We start from the raw sequence: 19,326 nt of genomic DNA on the forward strand, positions 1-19,326 counted from the left end.
ATAATCAGCCCCTCTTCTATTGGTATTTTCCCACTTTTCCAGTTTTTAGCAAATACAATTCTAGCTGCTTCCAAACATTTATAATCAAATATGTCAATTCTTTGCTGTCTCTTCTCACATTCAAATTTTGGCGTAAAAGTGGAGAGGGGAATTATAGTTTGCTTTAAAAAAACAAATACAGCTTGTTTTCGACTTACAATCATTCATTTAGTGACTATTCAAAGTTGCAAGAAAAGAAAAAGTGACTTATGACCGTTTTTCACACTTACGACTGTTGCATCCTCAGCATCACATGATAAAAATTCGGACGCTTGGCAACTGACTTGTACTTATGATGGTTGCAGCGTCCCGGGGTCACGCGATTTCCTTTTGTGACTTTTTGACAAGTCAACGGGAGATTGAGTGAGTGTTGAGTGATTCACTCAACAACCACCCTGGCAAGAAAGGTCATAAAATGGAGCAAAGCTGACATAAGAAATTTCTCACTGAGCAACTGAAATGTCGAAAACGGGGCTGGTGAAGGGCAAAACTGGCGCACGCCAAAATGGCGATGCATTAAAAAAGCGGGCGCCACAACTGCCAGTCCCGACAGATGGATCACCCAGCCTGTCACCAGCAAGGCTTCAATATCAAGATTATACTTACTCCAAGGCCTGATTTTTTTTCTTTTTTCTTTTTTGGCCTGCCGTAGTTTTGATCAATATTAACCTCTGGGAGTCAATAAATCTTCGTAGGGGCCTCCAGAGAAGTCATTAGTTTTCATAGAGAATGATTATTTCTCAGTTAAACTCTGCATTTAATTTCCAAGCCATCCGTCTCTTTTCCGGCTGTTCCCCGCAGCAGAAAGGCTGCCGCAAAGGGGGAGACGTCCAAGGGGCACCCAGAGACCCAGTATCCCTCACAGCCCTTCAGGGAAATTGGCTTAGGCTCATTTACGGGAAATTCTGAGGGAAGGGAGGAGAGGGGGAAGGAGGAAGGAGAGAAAAAGGAACAAGGAGGGAGGGAGGAGAGAGAGAGAGAGAAGGAAGGAAGAGGGAGTGGGAAAGGGAAGGAGAAAAAAGAAAGAAGGGAAGGTGGAGGGAGGGAAGAAGGAAAGATGGAAAGAGAAGTAAGGAAGGAAAGTGGAATGGAGAAAGAAAGAAAGAAGGAGAGAGAGAGAGGAAGGAAGAAAGCAGGGAGGGAGAGAGGGAATGAAGAAGGGAAGGAGAGAGGAGGGAAGGAAGGAAGGAAGGAAGGAAGGAGGGAAGAAAGGAAACGAAAGGAAGGAAGGAAGGAAGGAAGGAGGGAGGGAGGGAGGGAAGGAAGGAAGGAAAGAAGGAGGGAGGGAGGGAAGGAAGGAAAGAAAGGTTTCCAGCGGCCCCACTGGAGAAGGGGAAGGGGGCAAGGACAGGAAATCAGAACCGTCCGACTGAAGCGGGCTGACCCCCGAGGGGAAAGCTAGGGGGAAGCCAGGCCGGAAGGGCAGGGGATGACGGTCTCTGAGGTCCAAGCCCCCTAATCCCCAGCCTTCCAAGCCCGGCCGGGACAAGCCAAGAGAGCGGCGGGCGCCCGGTTGACGGAGACTACAACCTCCCGACGGCCAGGAAGTCCCGCCCCCAGGCCTCCTCGTCCGCTGATTGCGCGCGGAGCAGTGGGCGGGGCGAAGAGGCAGCCCCGCCCCCCGTCTCCAGGGCTGGCGGCCCGTTGCTAAGTGAGGCCTTCCAGGCCTGGGTGTCGCCCGGTCATGGCGGCGGCGGCGGTGGCGGTGGGTTCCCGCCCGGCACCTCTCGGGCCGCGGCGGGCGCTGCGATGCCTCTTGGCGTTGCTGGCGATGGCGGCGCCGACGACGACGACCGGGGCGGCGCTGTACCAGGCCGGGGTACACCCGGTGTGGGTGCTGGAAGGCGGCACGGTGCGGGAGGCGCTGCGGGACTCGGCCTCGGCCTGGCTGGTGCAGTTCTACTCCTCGTCCTGCGGACACTGCGTGGCCTTCGCTCCCACTTGGCGCGCCTTGGCGGGGGACGTCCACGGTGAGCCGGGAATGATGGGAGAGGAAGTCCAAATTGCCCCCCCGCCCCGTGGTCCTCCCTTTGGGGAAGAGATCCCCCCCACTTGCCCGACCCAGCACCCTCCCTCCGTCCCATCATCCCCAGCCTGAAAGGGAAGGAAGGGAGGGCATCGCCTTTGAGGGCGCCCGGTTGGGGAAGCAGGGCGGAGGAGGAGGCAACTTTCGTTTGCAAGAGGTTGAATTGCGGGGTGACCCTGGCACGTGGGCATTTCCGCACCCCGGTTTCTTGGATGGCTTCCTTGACCCGCCCCCCCCACCACCTTCGGCCTTCCTTCTGGTGGTTCCGGACCCCATGGAGAACTTAACAGCCCTTTGCCCAAGAAGGAAGATCATTTGCAAAACAGAGAGAGAGTTTTGCAGGTTGCAGCTCTGGATTTTAAGGGCTGAATGCTCCAGAAATGGGGACCCCCCTCACCCCCCACAACTCCCATCCTTCTCCCAATTGGAGAGAGTGGTGGGATTAAAAAGCCCCTCTCCTCTGCTGGCTGCCCCATCTGCAGAAGGAGCTTCTGCTGTGGCTAGATCTCTAGGCTAGATCTTACCTCCATGGATGGGTAAGGACCCTGGGAAGCAGTGGAGCAGATCCTTTCAGATCCCCCCCTTTTCAAAGATCTCCTGATACAATTGAGGACCAGAGATCTGGGTGGATCAATGAGCTGATTGCCTCCTGATTGGCTTTGGGCAAGGTTGAAAGTTATGGACTTGAGATAAGAGGTTCTTCTGCTTTCTTATCAGGGAGAGTTGGAACATGTAGACGTCTTAAGACAGCTGAACTACAAGTCCCAGGGTCCTCACCATTGACAGTTCTGGCTGAGGCTGCTGGGACTTGTAGTCCAACAACTTCTGAAGGCTCCCATACTCTTCACTTGATTGATTGACCGTGCACCATCAAATCAGTGTCTATTCTTTAGCAGCTCCATAGACAGACTTTCTCCAGGATGATCTTACTCTTATTTAGCATATTTTGGTTCAGTTGCACGTTCAGTTCTAGTATTCTTGTGTCATTGAAAAAGTACATTCCAAAGGAAGGCATATACTTATTTTTTTTATTATTGAATATTACCCATCAAAGAAACTTTGTCTGGAATTATTTTATGGGCTGAATTACAGCTTAAGTGCCTTTTGTTCAATGAGAAACGAACAGTGTCGGTGTGAGATAGTATCTCAGCAGCTGAGAAAAGTGGCGTATTTTCCCAACATTCCAAGGCAACGTGTCAACAGCAGTGTGGTTTGTGTGTGCAGCTGAGTTAGGACATTTGTGGGCTTTTACACAGCAAGGTGACACGTTTCCTCTAGTTTGCGGTGGCTTAAAGAGAGCAAACAGAAGACTTTGAGAGGGCATACTATATTTGGCATGGCAAGCTTTGGAACTTGCACAATAGAAATCGAATAGAAAAAATCGGGGAAATTTCAAAACGTTTGGAATTTAGCAGCTGGTTCTTCTGGCTCGGCAGGCACTTTTGCTTAAAAGAGCTGCCTAGTGCAAAGCAAGAACGTAGGAAGCTGCCTCTTGAAGTCAGTAAGTAGCCTACACAGTATTTATTTCTCAACCTCAACAACTGTAGAGTGGACTTGAATCCCCAAAATTCCCAAGCCAGCAAAGAACCCAAAACCCAGAGCCACCGGGTCTTGCCAGGGTTCAGTTTTCAACCCGTTGCTCCCCATCCAGCCCCTGGCAGCCTCCAGGCACTGCAAGGAGAGGGCGGTCACGGCATTGTTTAACTCCCCGCAGCCTGAGATGGACAGCTGGGTATCGTCGGCATATTGATGATACCTCAGTCCATGGTGACGGATGATCTCACTCAGCAGCTTCATGTAGATGTTAAACAGTGGAGAGTGTATCTCGCAAAGCAGTGGGCGAGTGCCGGACCTCTCAGTTTTTAAATGGAAGTATTTCCTGGTTCTCTGTCTAGTATAATCATTCACACATCTACTTCAAAAGAAGTCCAGCTGAGTTTGTTGAGGCCTCCGATGAGATTTGCAGAAAAGAGATTGTTAATTTAGCGCTCGAATATCAAAGTAAAAGTGATCGGTGCTGGTGAAAACATATGTCCTGATGTCTTAACAAAATCTCACTTAACCACTCGTCCTTGTACTGTTCTTTTTGATGCTTGAAATGTGTAGGAATATTAGCAGGAATAATATACAGGAAAAATATGTCTCATGTTTTCATTCATGGAGTCTCCAAGCAAAATGTTGTCTTGATAATTAAACTACTCCTTGAATGCTGAATACGGTTATCGTGCCAGGAGATGTTAATGAACCAATTGATAATTTCTTATATTGTCAGTTTGCTTTCTTACAATTGAAACTGGTAGTGATGAAGCAAAGAAGTAGTCCTTGACTTACAGCCATATGTTTAGGGATCATTCGAAGTTATAACGACACTGAAAAAAGTGATTTTTTTTAGTTTTTCACACTTACAGCCATTGCAGCTGGTCACGTGATCAAAATCCAAAGGCTTGGAAACTGGCATGTATTTATGATGGTTGTGGTGTCCCGAGGAGTCACGTGATCTCCTTTTGTGACCTTGTGGCAAGCAAAGTTTTCCCCCCCTCTGAGGCTGCCTTTTGTGAATGGCCCAGACCCTCCTCCCAGCTGGCGCACTTAACCAAGTGTTTGGGTTGAGGCTGGCTTGCATTGTGAAAAAGACAACATTTGCATGTCCTTTGTAAGGCTCACTTCATTGCAGTTGTAGGGCTGGAGATGGGGGCGAGGTGGAGTAAGGGGGAGAGAAGAAGAGAAGAACAGCAGTGCCGAATCATGAATGAAGCAGATAACCCGAAGCCAAACCAAACGTTTTCAAGCTTGCGGTTTTATTCAGTGGCAAACTGGCTCGCTCACTATTGTGCCTTTGCCCATCTGTTCCGAGATGCTGATGGTTATCCTGGCGCCTGTTGCGTTGATAGCGTCCCACTCACAATGGACATTTGCATCCTGTTCCTAAACACCGCCGCATCTGTTTAATAAGTAAACAAAGAGAAGGTGGGTTTTTTTTGCCGCCCTGCAAGGAAACATCTGGCTTGGGGTATTAAGTCACTTCTGGGGAGATGGAAGGCTGTATAAATTTGATAAATAAACGATGCTTCTAAGTTTTTCTCCCCACCCGCCCGCTTTTCTTTTCTTTTTTTTTAATGGAAGCAAGACTGCATTTCTTTTTAGGGTGGGCTTTTATTTCCCAGGGTTTTCAGAAGAGAAGCAAATATGCTTATTTTGTCTTTCTCTCTGGCAGACCTGTGCTTGTTAAAGAACAAGAATGGTCCTCTTGTCCACAACCGGTTCTTTTTAAAACTGTTTATTTCAAACGAAAGCCAACTTTCCACATTTTGTGCATTAAAATTAGTTCTTAACTGAGCATCGTCATTAGATTTATATCTTAGTGTTTGGGGCCACCCTAGCTCCTTTTTTGCCTTGCACCAGAGAGTGTGTCTTGGCCAAAATAGGCGTGTGTGTTCCCGGATGTCGAGAACCTTGGAATTGTGGGGTGTAAACATTCTGTGCCCAAATGAAAGAATCTGACCCCTGGTTTCCTTTCAGAGTGGGAGCCAGCGATCAGAATTGGCGTGCTGGATTGTGGAGATGAGAAAAACTACAAACAGTGTAAAGAGTATGGAGTCCAGTATTATCCCACTTTCAGGGTAAGTGCTTTCCCGCTTCCTAGGAATGCTTGTCGTTTGAGTTGGCCCCACGTAGTTTGAAATGCGTGGGGAAGGGTTTCCTGTGGAAATTTTAATCCGGAAGCGGGGTGTTCCTTTCCTCTTCAAATCTGAGTCGCTCTGCACTTCTCTGTTAGCGTCTTATTTGTGGGGGGGGCAGAGCTTTTAAAACACGTGGGTGATTATTTATTTATTTAATTTATATTGCTGCCTATTCACCCATTGCGACTCCAGGCGGCTTACACAATGTAAAACCATATTTAAAACAAAAATAAAAATAATAAGAACTAACAAAAAGAATTAAAATAAATTAGTAAAGTACAATAGAACAAAATTTGGGAAAAACAAAAAAAATCAAAAAATCAAAAACCAACTCTCGCCCCAACGACAGCAGATCAGACTAGCCATTGGATGGACTCCATCCCTCTCTGGGTTCCATGGGCCCGCTGGCAACACCAGGTCTTCGGTGCCTTTCGAAAGAGTATTAGTGAGGGGGCCATTCTAATCTCTGGGGGGGATGATATTCCAGAGAGACGGAGCCACCACGGAGAAGGCGCTTCCTTCTGGGTCCCACCAGGTGTATCTCCCTCAGGGGTGGGATCCGCAACATTCCCTGCCTCCTCACTCTCAATGGGTCGGGTGGATGTGACTGGCAAGAGATGCTTCCTTAGATAACTCTGGGCTTATTTTTAGGGCTGGACTGTTCCACCTTCGGGGTTTTATTCATTTGGGCTGTTCTAAGCAAAACCTTTTCTTTTCTCCCTCCCCTCCCTCTGCAGTATTTCAAAGCTTTTATCAAGCAGTTTACAGTTGGAGAAAACCATCCCGGTGAGTTCACATGCAGTCTCCGTTCTCCTTGAGGATCACTCCCAGCCACGCTGCATCTTAATCCGAAAGACAAATGCCCTTAAGGGCACGAAGCACATTCTGTGCAGCAGTCAGCCAAGTCAGTCATGAAAAGAGGGTTGAAGCAAGGTCACAGGCTGCAGGCTGGCATCCCTAACTTGGAAGATATTAAAGGCAGTCCTCAGCTTGGGACCCAAATTGAGCCCAAAATACCCATTGCGAAGCAAGGCTGCCGTTAAGTGAGTTTTGCCCCATTTTATGACCTGCTGTTAAGCGATTCCGTATGGTTGTTCAGTTAGCCGCACGGTTGTTAAGTGAACCTGGCTTCCCCATTGACTTGGCTGGTTGCAAAAGGGGGAACCCCGCGTGATCTCTGGGGTGCTGCAACCGTCATAAATATGAGCCAGCTGCCAAAGTGTTCCGAATTTTGATCCCGCCATTACAGGGGCTGCTGCAATCGTTGTCAACGTGAAAAGCAACCATAAGTCATTCTTTTCCAGTGGCGTTTGTAACTTCAAACGGTCACTTAAACAAGCGGTCATAAGTGAAACTGTACTTGGAGAGGCTTTTTCCTTGAAGAGTGCACTTCGGGGCCCCGGTCCTTTCCTGCCGTGTCTTGCAAAAAGCCCCTGTTGGATCAGTGGATGTTGGCAGGAGGGATGAGTGGAAGAGCTTCGGCAGGTGCCAAGGAAGGTTCCTTTTTCGGGATTGCCTGCTTGAGTGCCGTCTTTTTCTCTTTCCTCAGCAACCTCAGACCGGGACCTTCAGAGCCTCCGCCAAACAATGATTGATTTTCTGCAGAACCATTCCCGGGAAGCAAAACCGCCAGCTTGTCCCTCCTTGGAGCCAACTCTGTGAGTCCCTCTGTGAGGCATCAGAGTAGGAACAATAAAGGAGCATTTCAGGGGGGAAATGAGGGGGCCCTGGCGCTCTCTGCGCCGTTAAAAAAAAAACACATCAGGGCCGTTACAAATACAGCAGCATGTCTTGGCGCACTCAGAAAGCCAAATAACCCATTTCAAGATCTGTTTTGCTGTTTGTTTATGACAATTATTAATTTCCTGCTTCTCAAGATGATTATTCTCCCAACGAAAGCTGCATAAGCAATTATGAATAAAAGCCCCAGAAATGATTATTTTTAGCAGCAAAAACCTTTTCTTCATTTCTGCTGCTAGACCATCTATGAGTTGAAAACCCTTGTAGATAAGCCACAGATATTATCAGTAAATGTCTTCTTACCTTTATCTCTCGTGTGGTAAATGTATCCTTCATTAATTTTTCTTAATTATTCTTATTTGTTCTTAATAGGCCAGAAGAAGTATTTTCCCTTTTCAATAAACCCAGTCAGCATTATACTGCCATCATTTTTGAGAGCGGGAGCTCATATCTTGGCCGAGAGGTAACGTAACCAAGGAAGGTAACGTAAACTTGGAAAGTCCTAGTGCTCCTTTAGACGTCGGGGTGGCTTAAGCCCCTTTGAATCTACCACCCCTGATTGGAATGAACCCTCTTCCAACTTTTACTACGTAAGTGTCATGCACCTGTTGGAAACTGACTCCGAGGGAGAGGAGGAACAGCTGACAGGGAGTGGAAGTGTGGCTCCGGAGGTTGTGGAGGAAGCTGGGGAAGGGCACAGGCCGAATGGGCAGTCAGAGAAGGACCCAAGCCCATCCCCTCCCCATCCTAGGGCACACAGGAGGAGAAGATAAGGGAGAAACGTGAATGGCATGGTCTACGGGGGAGGAAAGGGCCTTGATCCCCTTCATGGGCTGCAGCTGTGAGAACTGGTTAAAAGGACAGACTGCGCATGAGACAGTGCTGGAAACAAAGTGTGAAAATATTTTTGGTCTGTCCGTTCTTACCTGAGTTTGGCGTCCTTCCCAGTGTATATTCCAATATCTGGGGATTCTTCAAGCCCTTATCTTGCCTGGTTCCCTTAATTGCTTCAGTGTGGTTTATGTTGTTTTTTCTATCTATAATTTATAAGTATTTTGATTTTAAATGGCATTTCCTCCTTCTTGCGACTGTTTGTGGGGAACTTTTTTGTCTCCAGTCAAGGATATTTGGAGCTTTGAAGCTGAGCTGAAGGAATTAAAGGGACTTCACCTGTTTTTGTGCCTGTGTTGTTTTTGTATCCCACCCTGGGTCATCCTCACAGTAAGCATGGAAGGAAATACAAACTAACTTGTTTTATGGCCAACTTCATTCAGACTCTGAAGTTGTTCAGAAGAAGAAGGCAAAATACCAGAGTTGGAAGGGACCTTGGAGATCTTCTAGTCCAAGCAGGAGACCCTGTACCAGGGTGTCCAACCTTGGCTGCTTGTGGACTTTGACTTCCAACGCATCTTGATCACTTTGCCAAAAGTAATATCGGCAGCAAAACACCGCAGGCCTAGGCCGTTATTTACAAACAAATCCTATTTAAATGTAGTGGAATTATCCCCCAGTTAAGCCTGTGAGGGCTCTTCATTTTTTTTTTCCTCCTGGTCTCCAAGTGCCAATCTTTGTGAAGCTGGGTTCAACCTGTTTGCTAGGTCTGAGCAAACTTTGCCTCTGTTTGCAGTAGTGACTAAACACACAGGCGGCCCTGGTAACTCTGTACGTTTTCCCCTCCAGGTGATCTTGGACCTCGGTCAGTATGAAAACATTGCTATCAAACGGGTTCTAAATTCTGAGACAGGTGTACTTGAAAAACTTGGTATTACTTCGGTCCCTTCGTTGTACCTGATTTATCCCAATGGATCCCATGGATTAATTAACAAGTAAGTCTTGATGAATGTGAGGTTGTGGGACCTGCGTTTCGGAAACCTTAAAGCCAGAACGGGCAGACTTCAACTCCCAGAATGCTGGCTGGAGTATCCTGGGTGTTGACGTCTGCCCTAAAGTTGAGAAACCTTATGTGAAAGTAATTTTAGGATCTTCTTTAGTAGCTCCAGAAATAATAAAAACCCATTCCGGGGTTTTAGCATTTGCACGTGAGATTTTGGATTCCATTTAAAAGCCTGTTTGGTTTTTTTAAAAAAAATCGTGGGCTGCGGTAGCTGCAGTGACAGTTCGGCTGGGGGTTGCTGTGGACATGCCAGTAACTATTTTGCTAGTTCCTGGTATATGCAAGATGGTCAGAATTCTTAATCAAGTACAACTGGGGCAGGAACATGTTGCAATAATGACTGGGTGACCCTGGTGGCTTGGAATTTGGTGGAGTTACCTGAGCAGTTTGCCATCTGCAGGGTGTGCCAAAGAAAACACAGAGATGATAACACGGAGCTCTTTAGCTACCTTTATCGCAGAGGGCCAAATAAATATTCGACTAGGCCAGCTCTTAATCTAGAGGATGTGAGGGCACCAGCTTTAAGTCTCTTGCCTTGACAAGCACAGTTAGTACTTGCAATAGATAGGGGAGCCCTGGTGGTGCAGTGGTTAGAGTGCAGCATTGCAGGCTGACTGCCCATTGCCAGGAGTTCAAATCCTGACTGGCTCAAGGTTGACTCAGCCCTCCATCCTTCCAAGGTCGGTAAAATGAGGATCCAAATTATTAGGGGGGGCAAGAGGCTGACTCTGTAAACCACTTAGAGAGGGCTGGAAAGCACTGTGAAACGGTGTATAAGTCCAAGTGCTATTGCTGTTGCTAGTGCTTGACTTACAACCACGACTGAGCTCAACATTTCTGTTGCTAAGCGAGGCAATTAAGTGAGCTTTGCCCTATTTTACGACCTCTCTTGCCGCAGTTGTTAAGGGAATCCCTGCAGCTGTTAAGTTAGTCACGTGGTTGTTAAGCGAATCTGGCTTCCCCCATTGGCTTTGTTAGTCAGGAGGTCGCAAAAGGGGATCACCTGACCCCCTGCGTCCGTCATAAACATAAACCAATTGCCAAGCGTGCAAAATTGGATCGCACAGTCGTGGGGATGTTGCAACCGTCATACGTGTGCGAAACGCAATCACTTTTTTCAGTGCCGTTGTAACTTCGAAAGGACACACAGCGAATGCTTGTTAAAGTTGAGGGTTCCCCGTATCTAGCATTTTTGGGGGGAACAAGCAACCAGCAGCCCCTGAACTCTTCTGTAGCCTGTTCAGCTTGAGGGTTTGTTTTTTATAACTTTTATACTGTCCTTCCATACACAGTTTGAAGCCTCTTCGGTCTTTCTTTTCTTCCCATTTAAAGTCACTCCTGGGAGTTAGAAGAAAACTCGCTTCCCCTCTCCCACTTCTCCAGCAAAGGAGACCAGGGAACACAAACTTCAAGGAATGGAAAGAGTTCAACCAGTAAGCAGCTCTGCAGTTCTCTTTAAATAGCGTTTTGTTTTGCAACGATGGCTTTTTCTCCCGCTCCCGAATGTATGGATTCAGAGTAAATGATGGTTTTACGTTATCTGGGCTGCCTTTGGGAGGGCAGGTGGACCCCTCCAGAACACATAGCTTAAATTGCTGAGGTTGTGGATCCCCGCTTTTAAAGGCTGAAACCTCAGCTCTGTACCGTCTATATGCATGCAGATTTCTAATCATCGTAATTGTCTCTGCAAACAGGGAGGGATCCCTGCCCGGATGTAAACCCGGCCCATCCTGGCTACCAACAGTGGCCTAATAACTGCTCCAACTGCTCAGGATAAATCTCACGTTTAAAAACTCCGGCTCTTTAGTATTCCTGCCTTCCACGCTTGTGTATGCAAAATAGACCTGCCGCCATTTAAAACCACCCGTGTCTCTTGCTTTTCAGGTCCAAATTATACATGGCTGACCTTGAGTCTGGGCTGCATTATTTGTTCAGGGTCGAACTTGCCACCCACAAAACCCTGGAAGGCGCTGAGCTGAGGACCTTGAAAGACGTCGTCATACTCCTGGCCAAGGTGAACGCTCTCCGCCTTTTCCTGGGATTTTGCAGCATGCGGTACATCGCGCTGAGCGGGAGCTCTTCTTATGCTCCAGGACTCTTGCCTGATAAAATGGATGTTTGATGCATTTATGGGGAAGGAGAAGGGCGGGATTCCTGTTTGGAGGCCAAATAGCCCAGGCAGAAAGGCCCAGTTGGAGCCAGGACTTAACTGCTGCCTCTCCGTGTGCAATTTTTACAGCCCTTTGAGAACTAGTCTGTGCCAAGGAGATTGGTAATGGTCCAATCACCGGGACTGGATGTTTTACTCTTCCGAGCTTTCGGACTGCCGTTGGAGCCCATCCTCTGGGCAGCTTCTAGCAGAGTGTGTGCTTTGGGCTATTCTATATGTGGTGTTTATATGGTGCCACAACCAGGCACCGTATAAATACCTGGGAGTTGAAATCGATTCCTCTTAAAAAGTTGCCAAGATTAAGAAACGCCAAGCTGAGAACATTGGTTTTCACCTTAAGACTCCTGACTTGATAAGACTTGAATATCGAGTCCCCTGTTTCAGGGTGAGCTGACTGAAGATCACCCCACTTGGACGTGGTTTCCAAGATGCAGAACCTGCCTCATCAGAAAGTGGCCCCGTGGCGCTCTCTGTGTCTGGAAAAAAGGTTAAACGAGGCCTTCGCAGCCGGACCTTTTAAAACTGGGGTCTTGTTAACAGGTGTTTAACTGCGCTATTTTTAGTTCCGTTTCTGTCTGTATCTCCTGCATTGGAAAGCCTCTGGATCATCCTGCTTGGATGGAAATATAAGATATAAATCAGATAAGTCAATAATGATAAATAGGCAGATTGGTTGTTTGGCAGCATATGGGGATAAAAATATTTGATGGAGAGGATTTTGTTTTTAGTTGAGAAGGGAATGCTACGAAAAAGCTGAATTAGAACAAGAGTTCACGCAGCGCTACAGGGAAGCTGCAGCTTTGATTGCAAGAAACAAACATTTTATCCCGTGGACAGAAATTCGCTATCCTGGAACGCTGGACAGCTGTTGTCAAACAGGGCCAATTTAATCTAATTTAGTGGTTAAGGCTAGAAACCAGGAGACTTGGAGTTCTAGTCCTGCCTTAGGCATGAAAGCTGGCTGGGTGACTTCAGGCCGTTCTCTCTCCCAAACCAACCCATTTCACAGGGTTGTTACTGTGGAGAAATGAAGAGGAGGAAGGAATGTTAGATACATAACAAGACAAGAAACAATGGATGGAAACTAATCAAGGAGGGAAGCAATCTAGAACTAAAGAGAAATTTCCTAACGGTGAAGACAATGAACCAGTGGAAAGGCTTTGCTGGAGACTTTTAAGACAAGAAGGACAGCCATTTGTCTGAAGTAGTATAGAGTCTTTTGCTTGAGTAGAGATCATCTAGGTCCCTTCCAACTCTGTTATTCTATGTATGTTCACCACCTTCATTTATTGATAAAAATAAAGGTGAGATTTCAAAAATACACATAAGTAAATAAATAATCACCAACCCACCCACCCACCCCTGGTCAGCTCACATAAGTTATTGAATCTAACAGCCAACCTAGCACTAAAATAAGATAATCTGCTGCTTTCTTGGCACGTTGCACAAAGAAATGGCTCTGTGTGGGACCCTCTGCAGCTGATCCGTTTTAAACAGAAACAGAATAGCTGGACTTCAGTTTCTCAAGTTGACTTTAGTTGCAGCTTTTGGTCCCTGATGGTTCATGAAAGCTGGTTGTGTTGCCTTTTTGTTGTTTCTACCACCTGTGTCCCTGGTGGCTTCAGGGGAAAGAAAAAAGGGTTAGATACAACAGCTCAGATTCCTTGAAGACATTTCACTAACTCGGCCTTTTCTTCAGCTCTTTCCTGGCCGTCAACCTGTGATGAAGTCGCTGGAGACCTTACAGGTGTGGCTGCTGAGCCTCCCGTTGGACCGGATCCCCTACGATGCCATCTTGGACCTGCTCAACAATAAAATTCATGTAAGCTACTACTAGGTTGTTGGTTGGAGCCATAGATTTAGTAAATGAAAGAAGGGGAAAAACAGCAGCAGCAGCAGCAGGAGGAGGAAAGGAAGGAAGGAAAGAAAGAGAGAGAAAGAAAGGAAGGAAGGAAGGAAGGAAAGTAGGGTGGGAAAGAAAAAGAAATAAGGAAGAGAGAGGAAAGGAGGAGGAAAAGGTATGGAGGAAGAGAAGGAGGAGAGTAGAATTATAGGTAGTCTTCGACATAACCAGTTTCTTGAGAACCATTCAAAGTTACAGTGGCCATTTTTACGACCTGTCCTTGAAGTTCTCACGCACACACTCACGATTGCATCTTGGGTGCTTGGCAGCTGGCTTGCATTTAAGGCCATCCTGTGTCGTCTTCCGCTTGTTTTAAAAGTTAGATGAATCCCTCAAAATGTTAGTCTAGGACAGGAACTTCTAAAATTCCCCCCCTGAGTGTCAGCTGGACCACAATAGATTTCTGCCTGACTCACCTGACGGAGTGCGTGGAAGGAAGTGCAGTCTCATGCCGGTCTTTTCCCCTTTTTTAGATCTCTGGCCAATTTCTGCCCAACCGGCTCCAGTGGGTCGGGTGTCAGGGCAGCCAGGTGGGACTGAGAGGTTACACCTGTTCCTTCTGGAAGCTCTTCCACACCTTAACAGTTCAAGCAGCAGTCCAGCCGAGAGCTTTGCTCAACACAGGTAAGGAAAAAAGAGGGTGAATGCCCCTGCAGGTGAAGAGTGGTTGGCAGGGAGACGGGAACTTCAATGGCACCCCAACTGTTTTAATATTGGCCAAGCAAAACGATTCGGCTTTCGCCAAGGGTGACATGATAGCAGTCTTCCAGATTTCTCAACGCCTCCAGCAATGACAGAGCTTCTAATGTACTGGTGGCAAAAATCAGGAGGTATTTAGATATATATCTGCTTTGAAAATAGCCCATGTTGAACTGCACAGCACAGTCAAGGAAAAAGAATTGTTTTATGACATTCTGAATTGTGCCACAAAATGTGACACGTGATCATTTTCATCTCATAGAATGTTTTATAAAATTCGCCAGATTTCAGTTCCACAGGAGCCGCAAGCCCCGAATTTTGGATGTATTCTGTAAGTTAGCCCGCTTGGGATACCTTGGTACAAAAATTTAGAAGAGAATAGAATATTCTTCATTGGCCAAGTGTGATTGGACACCCAAGGAATTTGTCTCTGGTGCAGAAGCTCTCAGTGCGCAATGAAGTGATAAATCATACATCATAAGATACAATCATATGTCATAAGATACAAACAAAGTGATTAATCGTAAGATAACAACAGATGAGACTTATCATAGCAATACAGCCCTACTACATGGGTAAATATCCTTAGGCACAGTGAAGATTGTTCCATTATGATGCAGTTTCACCTAATTAAAGGTTGCATGAATCGAAGTCCTACTAGAACATAGATAGGTTTAGTTCAAAACGTCTAGTTCCTTTATATTTTGCAAATAATACAGATTCTCCTCTTCAGAAAACGTATGAGTAATATGTTGGGAATCCAGAGGCTATACCAAGGTTGTGAGCATTGAAGTATGAAATCTTTGAAATCCTGTTTTCTGACCACGACCAACCTCCTCACAAAAAGGAAAGCCTGTGTTGTTTATGGCTTTCAAAGTAAAGAGGATCTCCCCTAATGTCCTGGTGGAAGAAGAATCTCCAGCTGGGAGCTGCAGCTGGAAGATGGTTTGAATTTGGTTATTCTTACCCAGATTTTCTCATCTGGGAGCAGGTTGAGAACATTTCAACCCATTTTCCAAGCTCAGTGTGACGGCTAGGCGCCCCTTCTCCACCGGTCTGGTTTTGATAACGGCCATTTTCTTGTAAGAGGGGAATTGGGTCAGGCCGAAGCAGCAGGATTATGTCTTTAAGGGTTTCCCCTTCTTATTGCTTGCTTTAATTCCCGTCTCCTAGAGAGCCCCTAATCCTCCCAGCCACAGGTGGAGTTTTATGATTCTTGCCCATTTTAAAGATTAGAAGGATCCAGCATTGAGGCAGTTTTGCGGGAAAAGAGAAAGGAAGGAGGATTAGGTCAAGAGACGTGACATCTGTTTACAAAGTACCAGGGGGCTAATAAACGAAACACAGACAATCATCGTATCTTTCCTTATAATTATTGAGAACTCGGAGGCAAGATTCTGCCCAGAAAGTTTGAAATCAATGTGTTGTTTCCCTCCCCCTTGGCCTTAAGATCACAGTTCCACTAAGATAAGTGATATATCTTAGGAACAAGTAAGTGGATCAAAAGGGAAAATTGAGCGAGAAATCAGCTCCTCCCTTGCTGTGATCCATAGACTCTGTTGATTGCACACGCCGGTTGCTCCTTGCAGGCTTTGAGGACAATCCCCGGGCGGTTCTTCAGATCATGCAGAAGTACATCCAGGATTTCTTTGGCTGCCGAGCTTGCGCCGAGCACTTCCGGGAGATGGCCAGAGCGTCTTTGGATTCCGTGAAGAGCCGGGATGAAGCTGTGCTGTGGCTGTGGGAGAAACACAACGTGGTCAACGCCCGACTGGCAGGTAGTTTCCAAGGGAGGACTTGGCACTTTGGATGGCTTTTTTTCCTGGGTTGGTTGGTAACTGAGGCGAGGGAGGGGAGTCTGTCTTCCAATCAGTCTTGATCCCCAGCAAGGTTTATTGAATTGAAGCTTCAGTCATCTAATCAGCCTCTGAAGAAAATATGAATGGAATGTACTTTCGATTCCACACTGCCGCCTGCTCTTTGAAATTCCCTCCCCTCTTTCTGTTGACAACTATAAAATGTGTGTACCAAATGTTTTATGAGTTGACAGTAGTGGAGAATATCCCACCTACTCCTCACTTTGCTCCCTCCCTCTGCATCCCACTTAGTTTTATATTAGTTGAACTTTTAAAATCTAAGATCCTTATTCACTGTTTTCATGTTTTGTACGGTGTAAGCCGCCTAGGGTCACCTCTGGCAAGATGGGTGCCACACAAGTTTGGTAAATAAATAAACCCTTTGCTCCCAAACTAACGCAACTCCTGGTGTTTCCTGTCTCCCCTTCCTCTTCTTCCTCCGACAGGCGATTTGAGCGAAGACCCCCAGTTCCCCAAAGTGCAGTGGCCCAGCCCAGCCCTTTGCCCCGCATGCCACAAGGCGACCCAGGGCCCCTCGGCCTGGGACAAGACGCAAGTGCTCCACTTCCTGAAACAGCATTATGGCAGCCACAACCTCATCCACACCTACCTCGAAGAAGCCGACAACACTGAAGAGCAAGAGGCCCAAGGTGGAGGAGAAGCGCTTCCAAAGGAAGCCACTCGGGAGGCCAACAAGGGCCAAGATCCACAGAAGCCCTTGGGAGCCAAGCCCAAAGGCTTGGACCATCTGATAGCCAAGGAGGACTCTGTAATCGATCCAGGGAAAAGGCCAGCTGGCTCAGTGGTCGAGCAGGAAGGGAACCCGGCGTTGTCGTTCTTGGGCGTCGGCTTCTCCAACATCGACATGAGCCTCTGCATCATCCTCTACATAGCTTCGTCTTTATTTCTAATGATCATGTTCTTTTTCTTCCACATGAGATCCAAGCGCTGGAAAGTGAGACACAACCGTCCCTACGTATAGCAGTTCCATCGGAAATCCAAGTTTCAGACTCGAAACGTCTCCCTCGCGCTCGCCTGCAACTTGGCCAGCAGGGAATCAGGGATTTAATTTTTTTTTAAATTCTTTTTACAGCGCAATGTGTTTTACATTTCACGAAACCGTGCCATTGTTCCTCATCCTCATTCACTGATGATCAGCTTCTCTGCTGTTGGACACTTTGAATTTAGAACAGTGTAGAAAAAGGTGTTTTTCTGAAGAAACATTAAAGCGGTTCTGGTGATCTTTTTTCCTTGGGTTGCCTAGCGTGCTGTGGTTTATGAAATGGTTCATGAAAATCAGGGTGCTTGGAGGCTGTTAAACAGGTGCTTATAACAGCAACCAAATTTAGGTGCAAACATTTAGAGGACCACTCTAGAATATAATCCAACCAGTGTCTTAAATTTTAAGAGTTATTTTCAAAAAACTCAGTGACAGGCTAAGAAAAATTCCATGGATAAAAATCCTAAACGAGAAGACAACTCAAGAAGCATTGGAAACTCTGAGAAATATGATCATAAAAGCCCAGTCCGACACAATACCGCTGAAAAAGAAACACAAGAAATCTAAGAAGAAACCAACAAGGTTGCACAAAAATTTTTATGATAAACCAAAAGACAAAAATCTTAAGTACAAAAAAGGGAAAGAGGGACACATAATTAAGGCAGAATCTCACCAGACAGCCTGAATCTGCAAAAATGGAAGTCAGGAAAGGAAAGTCTCAAAATGAACAAAGACTTGCAACGAAAGTCAAAGATAATTTTAAAAAGTTTCAACATAAAAATAACAAGAAAAAAGCCAAGGAAACGTTCAGTCCACTAAAGAGAGAAGATGGCAAGAAAGGAGGCAGTAGAGAGAAAGCAGAGCTGCTTAACTCGTTCTTTGCATCGGTCTTCGCACAAAAAGAAAGTGTAGCCCAACCTACCAAAAAACAATTGTGAAAGACAGGCTAGAAATAAAAATTAAAATAAACAAGAAAATGGTAAGAGAACACCTGTCTGATCTTGATGAATTATAAATCACTGGGACTTGATGGATGACATCCCAGAGTTCTAAAGGAGCTGGCAGATGTTATCTCAGAACCATTGTATCATATCTTTAAAAAAAAAATTCTGGAGCATGGGGGGGAACTACCAGAGGATTGGAAAGAGCTTGTGTGACATCTACAAGGAGGGATGTAAGCAGCAGGGTACCACAAGGGCCCAGTACTCTTCAAGATCTTCATAGATGACTTAAGATGAGGGAATAGAAGGGGAACTCATCAAATTCACACATGACTCTAAGCTGGACTAGTTTTCCAAGGTGCCTTCCCAGCTCTCTTCTGATTGACTAGATCAGAGGTCTCATTCTCGCGGCCCGCGGGCCAATTGCGGCCCGCAGGACGATATCCTGTGGCCCCCACCGTGATTATGAAAGTATAATATTAGTGCGTTCTCCACGCGTCGCTAGCTGGCTAAACACTTCTATGTGCGGCCCAGCCTCACCCAGACTCTGCCTCCAGCGGCCCCCAGGTATAAACTGTGTTTGAGACCCCCTGGACTAGATGGAGACAAAAGAGATCAGAAAAAGCAAGTTCTAGGCTGCCACCTAATGGTCATGCAACAGATTGCCAGGTTACATTTCCCATAATTCCCAGCCCCTCTTAGAGCTGCTGCTCCTATCACAACAGTTTGAGTTGAGCCACAAGGGAAGGGAACATAGAACATAAAACAAGAGGACTGGAAGGGACCTTGAAGGCCTTCTAGACCAACCTGGTTTAAGCCTCCTCTGGGAGCTTCTCCTGTCTGCACTCAGCAGCCCAGTTCCGGATAGTGAGAGGAGCAGGGGGGGTCAAAGGGAGGAAGCTCCCCCTCCCGGAGAAGGATTGGAGGAGTCTTCAGTCAGCTTCCTTCCTTCCTTCGATCCTTCAGTGGGTGAGGTCTCCATCCTCTAAGGCTGAACTCCAGATGGCTGCGGAGGCTGTCAGAGATGCTCCGATCCATTGCTTGCTTTGATTCGCTTCGCTTCTTTCCTCAAGTTGGAGCAAGCAAGCAACAGGTTAGGAATCTGAGCATCTGCAGACTTCTAAAATATTAAATTCATCTCTCAATCCCTTCCCTCTTTGTGCCTTCTCTTCCTCCAGTTTTCTCCTTTCTTTTTAAGATTCATTTTTAAGATTTGCCAATAAAACGTTCCAAATCCCAGCTCCTGCGTCTTTTCGGCGGGTTTCCTTGTCATTTCGGAAATGCTTTGCCTTTAGTGGTTCATCCCGAGGCAGCAAGAGGCGGGCTGGGGTATTTGTGGAAAAACAACAACGGGGCACCTACTTACTCTGGTAATGAG

The 19,326-nt window shown here is 46.6% G+C and overlaps 1 protein-coding gene and 1 long non-coding RNA gene across 4 annotated transcripts in view; one reads left to right on the forward strand and one right to left on the reverse strand.

The window, feature by feature from the left end:
- The window catches only part of LOC148124534 (uncharacterized), a 30,480-nt gene extending 28,919 nt beyond the window's left edge, over window positions 1–1,561 (reverse strand). For all 3 annotated transcript variants that reach the window (XR_015739730.1, XR_015739729.1, XR_015739728.1), the window contains exon 1: window positions 646–1,561. This is a non-coding gene — a long non-coding RNA (uncharacterized LOC148124534). The remainder of the gene's footprint in view (window positions 1–645) is intronic.
- Window positions 1,562–1,697: 136 nt separating this feature from the next.
- QSOX2 (quiescin sulfhydryl oxidase 2) lies at window positions 1,698–17,995 on the forward strand. Its single transcript, XM_026712297.2, has 12 exons — window positions 1,698–2,009; window positions 5,585–5,685; window positions 6,483–6,531; window positions 7,295–7,403; window positions 7,858–7,948; window positions 9,166–9,311; window positions 10,672–10,812; window positions 11,264–11,393; window positions 13,249–13,371; window positions 13,926–14,076; window positions 15,741–15,929; window positions 16,454–17,995. Exons 1-12 carry the CDS (start codon window positions 1,724–1,726, stop codon window positions 16,987–16,989), a joined length of 2,052 nt encoding a protein of 683 aa, XP_026568082.2. The 5' UTR covers window positions 1,698–1,723; the 3' UTR covers window positions 16,990–17,995.
- Window positions 17,996–19,326: the final 1,331 nt, after the last annotated feature.

The sequence above is a fragment of the Pseudonaja textilis genome, chromosome 17 (assembly GCF_049901715.1).
Source record: "Pseudonaja textilis isolate UNSWEBS1 chromosome 17, rPseTex1.2, whole genome shotgun sequence".
In the NCBI taxonomy this organism is placed as follows: domain Eukaryota; kingdom Metazoa; phylum Chordata; class Lepidosauria; order Squamata; family Elapidae; genus Pseudonaja; species Pseudonaja textilis.